The 13,808-nt window shown below is 32.5% G+C and overlaps 1 protein-coding gene across 1 annotated transcript; it reads left to right on the forward strand.

Moving 5' to 3' along the window:
• Window positions 1–4,457: 4,457 nt before the first annotated feature.
• LOC149902798 (uncharacterized) lies at window positions 4,458–8,831 on the forward strand. Its single transcript, XM_090109518.1, has 4 exons — window positions 4,458–4,523; window positions 4,966–5,206; window positions 5,490–8,131; window positions 8,216–8,831. The coding sequence occupies exons 2-4, from the start codon at window positions 4,984–4,986 to the stop codon at window positions 8,507–8,509; spliced, it is 3,159 nt and encodes a 1,052-aa protein (XP_089965644.1). The 5' UTR covers window positions 4,458–4,523; window positions 4,966–4,983; the 3' UTR covers window positions 8,510–8,831.
• Window positions 8,832–13,808: the final 4,977 nt, after the last annotated feature.

Consider the following 13,808-nt stretch of genomic DNA (forward strand, 5'->3'; position numbering starts at 1 on the left):
CTAGATGTTAAGCTAAAATTATTTTTAATTTTTTTCTTATATTATTTTATAATACTTTTAATTAATATAATGTTTAAATACTCATTCCTACAAATATACTCAAGTTACATATCTTACAACAATTATTACAAAATTTACACACTCAAATCAAAGTACAATCTTTTAATTTGCATACAAATAAAAACATCCTTACATATACATCATATATACACCTCAATTCACATCAAAACCCAATATACACAATTAACCAAAGTATCAAAAATGACCTATCAGAAGCCTTCTTATTATATAGATATAATTTATGCGTTAGAAATATGTGTTTTCTCTAAATTAAACTTACAAACTATATGCGTAAAAATGGGATCATATGCCTATAACACTTTAACCTTAACATATTATAAAAATTATGGATAATGTCTTATTAAATAAAATATCGGTTGAAATAGACAACTACTCCAAGACACAATCGTTCACATGCAATCCCGATGAGTCACACCTTTATCTGACAAACAAAGATACTACAAACTTCATTATTACTTTAAATATAAGAAGTGTTTATAAAAATTTTAATGAATTTGAACTATTTTTGAACCGGTGTAACTTGGAACCGATGTTTATTACTCTAACGGAATGCTGGTTGGATAAATACAAAATACCTCCTATACTGAATAACTACAATTCTTTTTGGACTAAAAAAACCCGTAACCAAAATGATGGTATTGTTGTGTACTGTTTAAATCATTTGATTTGTAATGTGGACGAGATGGAATTGTTAGATGGTACATGCCTGATTGTTACGTACAGTAATACCGCAATTATATCAATTTACCGTTCTCCTTCTATAAAATGTATAAATAATTTTCTACTTTCTCTTGAAAATATATTAATTAAGCTTAATAAATTCAAAAATATCTATATTGTTGGAGATATAAACATCGATATTAAACCAGAGAATAATGACCCTAATAGCTCACCTTATCTTGATTTTTTACACGGTCAAGGATTTTTACCCGCTCATTTACTTCCTACAAGGGAAATGAATTGTCTTGACCATATTTTTATGAAATCGGATTATACTGGCACATCTCTCGTCTTTAACACATTTATCACCGACCATAAAGTTGTATTTCTTAACCTAAATTTTAAATCAAATATCAGTATAAATAAAAACATACATAAAATTAACTATGAAGGTGCCATTAGTCATTTATATAATACAGACCTCAGTAAAATTCTCGATATAAAAAATCCCCATTTAGCTGCTGAATATCTCACTACTGCAATCATGAACTCCTTAAAAATAAATACCAAAATTATTTCTCTTTCTCGCAGTCAGAAAATTATTAAACCTTGGATAACTATTGGAATGTTACGATGTATACGTACGCGAGACCGCATGCATTTAAAATTAAAAAAGCAGCCTAATAACATGACCCTAAAATTAACATATTTAAGATATCGAAATTTTTGTAATAAAACTTTAAAAAATTTGAAATTAGCATATGAGAGATCGGAATTCTCAAAAGCAAGCAACAACAATAAGTTAATATGGAACAAATTAAAAGAGATAACTAATTGCAAACAAACGAAAACTCCTCCGATTGATTTACTCTCGTGCAACAGTGATCCTAAAATTTCTATTAATAAAGTTAATCACTTCTTTGGTTCGGTTGGGAAAAATCTAGCTGCTAATATTAAACTAAATTCTAATCATAATTCTGGTACTAATTTTCTTGAAAATCAGCAAACTAATCAATCAACATCTATGGTTCTCTTGGAAACAAATGACTTGGAAATCGATGGTATTATAAGTAATTTAAAAGATAGTAGTGCATGTGGTTGGGATGGTATCCCAACCAAGTTCATTAAAAAGGCGAAACACATAATAATTCCTTATTTAACTAATATATTCAATTCATGTATAGCTAAAGGCATATTTCCTAATGTTTTCAAGAAGTCGCTTATTCATCCTGTTTATAAGAGTGGGGACAGAAAAGATGCTAATAATTATAGACCTATCTCTGTGCTCCCTGTCCTTTCGAAAATATTAGAAAAAATTCTTAATAAACAACTTGTTAACTTCTTGGAGAAATATAATCTACTCTCAAACTTCCAATTTGGTTTTCGAAAGGGCAGGTGCACAGAAGATGCAGTTAATCACTTGGTTAATCAAATAGGTAATCATGTCGATAAAAAACAAAAGGTCCTAGGTATCTTTTTAGACTTAAAAAAAGCATTCGACACAGTTTCTGTTCCGATACTTTTGGAGAGGATGGAAAGGTATGGTATTCGTGATGTTCCGTTAAAAATTTTTAAAAACTACCTCGAAAATAGATTTCAGTGTGTTAAAATAAATGATCATCTTAGTGATGACTGTCCTATGTTATTCGGTGTACCGCAGGGAAGTGTGCTCGGCCCAACTCTCTTCTTAATATATATCGTCAGTGAAAATCCAAAACTACTAAAGCGCCACTTTGGCCAAAATGAGTTATACCTGGTGCATTCAATAAGTACCTAGCCTCATCACCAGAGGACGCTATTGTTTCAAAATAGGTTTACCAAAGTGTAGCTCATTCTTTTTTAATTATTTAATTTAATTTTCATTCAAATCCCTTCATTTGTTTTGATTTGACAACCTATGGAAGCGAACGTGTGGATCGGTTTTACAAAAATGGAAAAAAAGCAATATCGTTCGGTGATTCGATTCCTATTTTTGGACGGGAAAGAGCGCATCGAAATCAAAGACCGCTTGGATGCTGTGTACGGTGACTCTTCTCCATCGATAGCCACCGTCAAGAATTGGTTCAACGAGTTTGCACGTGGCCATACGTCGGTTTTTGATGAACCACGTCCAGGTGCACCAAAAACAGCTGCTACGGAGGAAAACATTAAAAAAATCCATGATCTCGTATTGACAGATCGCCGATTGAAGGTTCGGGAGCTAGCTGAGACTGTAGGCATTTCAGAAGAAACAGTGCATCATATTCTTCACGAGGAACTCGGCATGAGAAAGCTGTCGGCGCGATGGGTGCCGCATTTACTCACACCGGAAAACAAGCGCAACCGTGAGTCCACATCGGAGACGTGTTTGGCGCTGTTTAAGCGGAATCCAGGGGAGTTTTTAGTCGTTTTGTGACCGTCGATGAAACCTGGATTCACTGGTATACATCAGAGACCAAGGAGCAATCAAAACAATGGATCCAGACCGGGGAAAGTGCTTCAAAGAAGGCGAAAACTGTAAAATCGGACGGAAAAGTTAAGGCCACCGTTTTCTGGGATTCACAAGGAGTTGTCTACATCGATTACCTCGAGAAAGGTAAACCAATTACAGGGCTTTACTATGCCGATTTATTGAGCCGATTCGACGCCGAATTAAAGATAAACCGACCCCATCTGGCTGAGAAAAAGGTGCTGTTTCACCACGACAGCGCACCGGTTCACACGTCTGCCGTTACCATGGCCAAATTGGTCGAATTACGCTACGAATTGCTGCCTCATCCACCGTATTCTCCAGATTTGGCCCCTGGTGACTTCTTTCTGTTTCCTAATCTGAAAAAATCCCTCGCCAGGAATAGATATGAATCAAATGAGGAGGTTATCGCTGCCACGGAGGCCTATTTTGCAGAGTTTGAGAAAACCTATTTTTCGGACGGGTTAAAAAAGTTGGAGTATCGCTGGGCTAAGTGTATCGAACTAAAAGGAGACTATGTTGAAAAATAAATTGCCACTTTTCCAAAATTTTCGTATACTTTTTGTAGGCTAAGTATTTATTGAATCGCCCTCGTATATATCGATGGATTGGATTTTTTATTCCGCGTCTAATGGTCTAGGTTTCATGGCGATCTGAGGACTTTTGTGGCGTTTTAGCACCTCAAATGTCGGACGTTTTTCATAACTTTGCTTTTTTGAGAAATGCTTACATAATACAATTTATCTTTGAATTTTAAAATTTGTCGTTTAAGTATTTATATTACCGGACATTAGCCACACTGAGCTCGTTCAGCAACTCAAAATACGCTATTTTATTCATTGATGTCGCTTTAGCACTTTACAATACAAATCGTTACGGTGGTTAAGTAAATTTGCTTTACGTAGAAACAGATGTGGTGGCGCGTTAGTATATTTTGTTTACACAGTTTTTTAATAGATAATAGTGTAAGTATATTTGCTTTACTTAAATATTTGTTTGAGACTTTAGTAAGAATATTTGCAATCAGTGAAATTGAAGAGAATTGTACTTTTAGTATGGATTATTTTACAAAAAAAAAAAATACAATTAGTCGTTTAGTATTAAGAAGTTCGTAAACTTATCATAAAGATTAACCTTAGTCTTTTGAAATTCAAATAAGTTCTGGTTACATCTTTTAAGTATTTAGAATACCTACATTGCGCGGGATTTGACGGCGGTTCAGTTGACCGTTGTTACTTGTTAGTCGGTTTCGAGCAGCGGTGACTAAGTGACGCATTTTTGCTTGTTCCGCCTACGCGGCGGCCGAGTTAGTTGTTCGTATAATTAAAACTAGGTAAGTAAATATTATTCCTGCATTTTACAAAACTATTTCTGTATGGTTATTGATCTATTATTCGCATATTATTATCTGGCTTTGTTTGCGTTGTCGTAATTGTCGTTACCTATCTATCTAAGAATAAGTAGGTATTCATTGGTATTATTGCCCATTTATATTGTTAGGAAAGGTAATTAATTAAAGAGATTATTCTTGCAAGACAAGATAGGTAACGAGAATGTGTGTACAAATTACGGAAGTTTAATAATATTGATAACATACTAGTAACCTACACAAATAATACATAGATATGTATAGGTACAATGTTTTCTGTTATTTCTATTTCATCATTCTTGAAATAGTGCGTATTCTACCTATACTAGTTATCGTCAGATATTTGTATTAGGTATTCATAATTATTGTATTATTATTATTAGGCACTTACAATCTAAATTTTCAGAATCATAGAAAACGGAGCATGGACAGTCGACGATCCTCATTTTTTAGAAAATTTACAAACATGCGTACTGTAAACGCAAATTCAAAAGAATCATCGCCTAAGCCAAATGTTGTTCGTAGACTATTTGCCAAAGACGAAAGCGATATTGGGTCAGACTCCGAACAGGATAGTTTCGTCACAAATTTACGGCATCCACGCAATGAAGAATATAAAATTTTGGAGATACTCCCAACAAAAGACGGTGAAGTTTCAGTTACTTATTTTAACTTTAAATTTTAACTAGCACTAAGCTATCAATACTATTCTTTTAGCTAAGATAACTCTGCCTGTCTGACGATGTGGGTGAATGTCATGTCGTGTGTATAAATGTGTGAATAAACAACATTTAATAATTATACTTATTTACAAGAAATATAATTATAATATTTTTTTCTACAATATTAAAAAATATAAATATGGTAAAGTAAAAACAAAAAAAAATGGGGCATTAAATCACTTATTAATAATACTTGTCGTTTAAACAGGTATGATGAAAGAAGCTGGTTTTTCACAACAAGGATTGGATTCATCGCAATTTATACATCCGAATTCATCAGAAATAGAAGACTGTACTTTTCAAGAAGGGGTATCCTTAGTCCAAAAAAACTATCCCACTCAAATAACGAACTCACAAACAAGGGATTTAGAACGGGCAGAAATATTCAATCATAAAGATTATCCTCTTGAAACAGGAGAACACGCTCAGAAAGGAAGATCCTTCACCCAAGACATACATTCTACACAGCCATTATTCTCACAAACAGGCGATTTAGCACAGGCAGAAATATGCATCGATCCGAATAATCCACTAGAAGACCACACTCATAAAGAAACATTTTTTGCTCAAGACATACATTCAACACAGGCATCAATCTCACAAACTGGCGATTTGATACAGGCAGAAACATACTTACATCAAGATAATCTAATACCGATACAAGTACATGCTCAGGAAGAAATATCCTTCGTCCATAACATACATTTTACACAGGCATCAATCTCACAAACATGCGATTTGATACAGGCAGAAACATACATACATCAAGATAATCTACTACCAATAGAAGATCATGCTCAGGAAGGAACATCCTTTGTCAATAACATACATTCTAAACAGGCACCAATCCCATTCAAAAGTAATTTCATACAGTCAAACACGTTCATAGAGCCGACCATAAATCATTCATTAACAGTAATTTCGCGATTCGACGACAATTTGGAAGAAGAAGAAGCTGGTAAAAGAAAAGTATATGAAGATAATCAACAAGCAAGCACATCTTTTGGATCTCCATCTTCTGAACTATGTTTGAAGCAACCATATAAAAAACGAAGATTATACGAGCATCTTAAGGAAATGGACATTTGTATACAGCAAATTAGGGATGAAACTGCTTCTACTGAAAACTTAAACAACGCAACTATAGTTATTAATATTGAACCAGAAGAAAACAAAAATGAGTATGAAGAAGAGATTGAAAATATTAATACAACAATAAACAAAGAAAATGTAAAGAATAATCGAATTTATAAGCATATTGATTTCTTGTCAGACAGTGACGAATTTGTTTATAGTTCGAGCACTGGACAGGATTCAACAGAATCAAATGATACAGACCGTGTTAATGAAAAAAAGAAGCGTTTAAAGAAGAAACGTAAAACAAAGAAGTTGAATAATTTTGACGATACAAAAGAAAATTCAGAGCCGAAAAAAAAAGAGCGAAAGATTAATAAAAACAAAGTTAGAAAACAATTAAGAAATAGTGGAAAGCAGTATGTATCTATAACTGGCAAAGTTGTTGCAGAGAAGAGTATGAAGGATAACTTATGTAAACCTGAAAATTGCCATAATGAATGCTATAAGATTGGTTCCGAAAAAAGACAAGCAATTTTTAAACATTATTGGAGTCTAAGCACTGAAAGACGAAGAGATTGGTTAGTGGGAAATGCCAAGAGGACGACGATTAAGAGGAAGCGTATCAAAGAAGACCAAAGTCGTAGACAATACACTTTTGATTATTTTATTAATGAAGGCGAAGGAAAAAGAAAAGTTTGTTTGAAGTTTTTATTGAACACATTAGATATAAAACAAAAATATTTATATAACATTATTACAGATGCTGCATACGGCTCATCTAAAGACGATTTACGGGGAAAGCATGTTCCAGCAAATAAAACACCAGAGATCATTGTAGAGGAAACAAGGAATTACATTAAAAGTTTACCATATTTACCGTCTCATTATTGCCGCAAAAACTCAAAACGATTTTATCTGCCCCAAGAATTTCGAAATATGAGTAATTTGTATAAAATTTACAAAGAATCTATGATACGCGAAGATAAAAGATTAATAGGAGAAAGAGTTTTTCAGAAGATATTTCAAGAATATAATATTGGTTTTCATATACCTCGTAAAGACAAATGTGCTAAGTGTGTGCGTTTCGAAAAAGAAAAAGGAGAAAAAGAAGAAGAGAAATTGGCTCATCTGAAAGACAAAGAGGAGACTTATGAAAGATTTCAAGCGCATCAGAAAATTCAAAATGGAAACATACTTTGCGTCTCTTTTGATTTACAGAAAGTTCTGAATACGCCGTATGGCCAAAGTATGTTACTGTATTACAGTCGCAAATTGGCTGTATATAATCTAACTTTTTACGAATCTGGAACTAGAGAAGGCTACTGTTACACTTGGACGGAAACAGAAGGAAAACGCGGAGCTAACGAAGTGTGCACTGTCTTAGAAAAATACATCAAGATGGTGGACGGTCGTGGCTCTATCAAACATCTTCTGTTTTACAGTGATGCCTGCCCCGGACAAAATAAAAACAAAATCGTCCTTGCTTGTATCCATATTTGTCTACAAAAATGCAAGAATATAACTAGCATCCAAATGAATTATCTCTTGCCCGGACACACTTATATGCCAGTGGACTCAATGCATTCTGTTATAGAAAAAAGTGTTACAAACACAATTGTTTGGGCACCATCTCAATGGCCGACAGTGTTTAATTTAGCCCGAAAGAATCCTAAGCCCTATCATGTGAATGTCTTAACATTTAAGGATTTTTGCGGCTGGGATATTGTCGCAGATAAATACTTTAAGGGAAATCTGACGGGAAAAATATCGAAAGTAGGTAACTCAAGCGTTGTCTTTTCATAATTACACTTAGGAGACTATTTTGATATAAATATTCTAACTTTAAAAATATTACAGGTGCGTACAGCGACATTTAAAAAAGCTGAACCACAGAAGATGACAGTTAAATATACAATGGCGACGGATGAAGCAAAGGAAAACATTGAAATAATTAATAAAAACAAAAATCTACAACCGAAAAATATTTACAAGAGTCGCCTACCTATATCAAAAAAGAAATACGAAGATTTATGGAAACTTTGTACAACAAAAATAATTCCTGAAAACTACCATCAAGAATATGCAAATTTTCCAAATGCCATGAATATCCAGGACAGCCTTCAAGAAACGGATGTCGAAGACAACGTTTAATTACAAAAAATGGCAACAAATTAAAATTCTAATTATTATTAAGTTAAATAATATTTTTTATACCTAAAATTTTATAACTATGATTATTTCAAAATACTACATAAATACATATTCTTCATACGGGTATGAAGGATCTAATTATGCATCCTAATTGATTGATCTTTTCGTAAATGATACCAAATAAAGCTAACATTTGTGATTATTATATTTTACTTTAAATGACATTGTTTAAGTTTTTTTTTTATCAAGTAATAATTATTTAATAAGAAGTTTAAGACAAGACTGATTAAAATAACGTTTTTTTTTTCAATAAAGATTATTACGAAACTGTGTACATTTTGTTTTAAAACCATTATATTTTTTTGCGATATTATGTGATTAACCTATTATGGTTTTTTTAGCGTAGATATACCTACCTGGATGAGACCTCGCGCGACTGCTAATAAACAGGATTGAGTTATTTTGTTGCCACTTGTCTAATTTACTTAATGTCAACTGCGCCATAAGTAAAATAGATTTAAATTTAAATCATATTTTCATACATTAGTTTTTTTTTATGACACAATAATACTAACTTACTATAATATAAATCGTTTTAACGTACGGTATAAGTGACATATTAGAACGTTCAGTAATAATACCCTCAGACATTATTAATCCGCAATGCACGTTAGTAATATTTGCGTTAGTACAATTTAACAAACCTGCGCTGTTAGTATTTTTTGACACCGCACCCCAAATATATTTCACAGATTAAGTACTTTCTGTTTACTAACTTCATAAAGTAAAAGTACTAAAGCGACAGCTATTTCCTGAATTAAAATAAGTATGCAGAAGGTTTTATTTTTATTAGATGCGTAATAATGTCACAAAACTTTTTCTCCTTAAGCATTTTTCGATGCATAAATCAGAAAAAAAGTTATGTCTGGTTTTGTGGAAAAAAAAACTTTGAATTGATCTACTGTAAAAAGGCCTTTTGGCGCTTCAGTAGTATTGGCTTTCCAGTGACGATATAAACTCTCTCTGTAACTTAAATCTTGCCAATGGCTCAATTATTAGTTTTGCAGATGATACTTCACTTATCTTTCATGGAGAGAGTTGGGCTGAGGCGTGCCTCCACGCGGAGAACGGCATTAGAACTGTTTCAAATTGGTTGCGAAATAGTCTACTCACCTTAAATCTGGAAAAAACTAATTTTATTGCGTTTAGTCCCACTAATTCTTCTCAACCACCTAATGATTTTATATTAAAAGTTCACAACTGTGATACATTCAATTCGAATATATTATGCAATTGTTCTGCTATAAAAATGGTTCCACACATTAAATACCTAGGAGTTATAATCGATAACCTTTGTAAATGGAAGCAACATATTGAACTTATAACCACTAGAGTTCGGAAACTATCGTGGATTTTTAAAAGACTTAGGGTATTACTGGAACACAATATCATATTTATGGTTTACAAAGCTCTTTGCCACTCAATTATCCAATATTGCATTTCGGTATGGGGTGGCACTTTCAAAACGTCGTTAATAATTCTAGAGAGAGCACAAAGAGGCATTCTCAAGGTCATTCTTCATAAACCTTTTAGATATCCAACTGACCAGCTGTATAGGGAAGCTAAAATTCTGAATGTAAGGCAGACATATATATTGCAAATAACACTTAGACAGCATAAAATAACACCTCTTTGTGCTGTCTCTTCTGGTAAGAGAAGAAATGACCTGGTATGCTCTAACCTTATTCCGCGTACTGGTTTCCTTCGTCGCCAATCTTCATACATGAGTATATTTTTATATAAAAAGGTCAATAAAAGCCTTTCTATACACAGTCTTACCTTAGTAAAATGTAAAAAGAAGGTTACAGAGTGGTTGCTGACCCAGAATTATTCAGATACTGAACAATACATAGTTCAAATAAAAATTTAGCAAACCTCTATCTATGGCCACTACATCCACTCACGCGCTAACACACTCATACACACATACATTCACACACACACACACACACACACACTCATACATACACACACGCTCACACATGCATACAAACACGCGCACTCATTCAAACACGCACGCACAACATATGAGTATATATCTACTAAACTTGAGTAAAAAATGTATAATTTAAATTTTATTTTGTATAATTTTGTATAAAAATAGCTAAATTACCTAAATCATTATTTAAGTTAATATTATGCTATAGTTCTGTTATTATTGTGTCATTAAGGAAGGTGGACCCCAAAATACAGGCTGTCCTAGTTTGGGGTCCAAATGTTACATGTTTGTACCTAACCCACAAATTGATCAATAAATGATTTTTATTTTTTTTTTATTTTATTTATTTATTATAAATGTAGGTAAGTACATAACATAAAATATTATGTTTATAACTGTGGTTTATAATTAAAATTATTAATTTAGGTTAAGTCAATGGGGGCGATTTAGATACATACGATGCGGTGACTTACAACCGTAAATTATTTTCTTCATCCAATTTATACAAATAAACGAGAAAGAAAATGAGAAGAATCTCAGTATAAACGATATCCTCCCCCTATAATCGTTTAACAATTACAAAGTGAATAAGCAAAAGTTGCTTACAAACGCGTGCCTACCAAATTGCATACGTCATCAACAAAGGGAAGGAATCACTCACGTCAACCGATTCAATCAACTTACTCATCGAGGGGCTCTTGACTAAAAGTAATTACATTTGCTTACACATTTGAGTACACTTCACAAAATGCAGACGGCTCATCTAATTTTCTACCCTCTCTAAACTCCGCTGTAGCCAGCAGTCTAACGGGACAGATTTGTTTATTTAAACATGCAAAGTACATTTTATTTTCATATTTTTGTAACGATGAAAAGGTCTTTCTTCGCAAACATTCACTAATGTTCGCCTGTTAGTAATAAACAAAATATTATATTCAGTTCTTGCTATATTCATAGCGCTCTACCGTTTTGTTTTATTTACATGGGCTTTATCCTGCCAATTAACTAAAATTTCAGAATTGATTATCATTATTGAAATCTTGTTGAATCTAATAAACTAATCTATAGGCTTTAAAGTGAGTAAAGTGTGTCGAATATAATGAGGTAGAACAACATGTTTAATCATTGTTATAAGCAGCCTATGCGGTATGACGCTCTACAGCCAGTAATTTATCTACTTGCACAAAAAGAGAAAAGACAAACTTTTGTTTTTATAAGATTTTCCACTGTGTTATAAATAACAATGTATTTATATTTCATGGATATAGAAATGTTAATTGCTCTCATTACGATTCTCTTATTTGACCCGGCAGAAAATATTCCGCAAATGGTAATAAAAATAATAAATATATTTATATACGAGTGAAAGATAAGAATAATAAATAGTCTGGAATACAATGTGTTCAGAATATTAAACGACCCACCGAGCATTCTTTAATATGAATTAGCTTCTCAATTCTTTTGCTGACATTATTAAACGAATGCTAATACCCATTTTTGTAACCCAACTTATATTAAATTCTATATTAATAAACATCATACTAATTGTATCTATTTATTATGAAAATTAAAGTGTAGAAGAGGGTTTATTGTTTTTTTTATTTAATTAAAAAAAGGAACATGCCTACAGAATAATATGAATTAATCGATATACTCATTCTAGGATTTCGAGATGTCTCAAATACATTACAATAATACACTGGCTGTAAAGTTTACGGCACTTTATTCAAAGATATTTTATAATTAGATTACATTGAAAGCGGCGACACTCATAAATTATTCTGGTTGAGTAAGACTTATCAGCCATCTTATTCATATGCAGAGCGAATAAAGGCGGCGCAGTAAACAAATTAAATTACACATTTCAGCGCCGTTTATTATCTTTTCGCGTCTCATGTGACATTTGCTTAATCTTAATCAAAATCTATTCGTGAGTCATTCAGACTCATAAAATAATGGGTGCGGTGTTATTTCTCACGCACTTTTGTTGCGACGTTAATATTTAGTGAATGTTTTCAGGGGGTAGCCTTTTAATCTGAAGTGATATTTAAGAATTGATATAATTGTGGAAAACTCAATCCAAATTTTTAATTGAATATATTTAAAATTAAATAAATAAAAATAAATAAATATTATAGGACATTATTACACAAATCGACCTAGTCCCACAGTAAGCTCAAAGGCTTGTGTTGTGGGTACTAGGCGACGATAAATATAATATTATAAATACATATATAGATAATAACACCCAGACCCAAGAACAAATAATTGAGTTCATCACACAAATATTTGCCCTGACCGGGGATCGAACCCGGGACCGTCGGCTCAGTAGGCAGTTGCTTTACCACTGCGCCAACCGCGTCGTCAATTCTAGACACAGTGTAAAATTTGGTAAACTTTTCACAATATCCTGTATTCGCACCGACTCTATTAATTGTATATGTATATTATCATAACAACAATCGAGCGTTTTATTTTAATTGATATACAGAAATAATTATGTCGGATTAAGTTTAAAATAATAACTGTATAAAAATATTTTAGAAATTATTTGCGATTTTATCCAACGATTTGTTTATAAAACGTGACTTTTCATCCGTCTTTCCATCTTGTTCGTTTAAAGATGGCAGCTGCAGCTCGTAAAACAGCGAAAGCTAGTGTTGATTAAGGAAACGGGAAAATTGTTTTAGGGTAAAATAATATTTAGTCAGGAGGTAGTTAATTATGTTCAGTTACTGTGAAAATGATATTACGCGCATCTTACAACACTTGTGCCGGATTATTATTCAAAATAAGAGAGAGATGAGATAACTAATTAAATTTTAGACTATCATTTTATGTAAAGATAAATAAATTACTATAACAGTTTAATAATTATGCTCATTCCTGTAACAGTTGTGTTTATTTTCAAGTAGAGTAATGAACAGTTAGCTTTTGTTAAGCTCCTTATTTAAACCATCTCAAACTATATAAATCTTTGTTGATACACAATGAATATTGATGTCTGCTATGTAATCTATTAATTGATAATCTATTTCAATTACACGTATAGGTTCTAATATATCATTTCAGACTTTTTACATTAATTACTATGGACCAATTGTTCAATACCGATTTAATTTATAAGAATACTCAGCAAGGGTCAACAAATTTAACATTGAAATGGTAAATCGACTGCATAAATAGACATGCACTTAGCTGATTGCGGTCTCCAGTGTCAGCTTCTAACTATATTTACAAAAACAAGTTAATTTTGTAAAAGCATACACAAGGGAATGACGATACAGCTGGCCGAGGGTA

The sequence above is a fragment of the Colias eurytheme genome, chromosome 14 (genome assembly GCF_061535395.1).
Source record: "Colias eurytheme isolate Ceu_HAF_F1 chromosome 14, ilColEury1 Martin Lab GWU primary, whole genome shotgun sequence".
NCBI classification, from domain to species: Eukaryota; Metazoa; Arthropoda; class Insecta; order Lepidoptera; family Pieridae; genus Colias; species Colias eurytheme.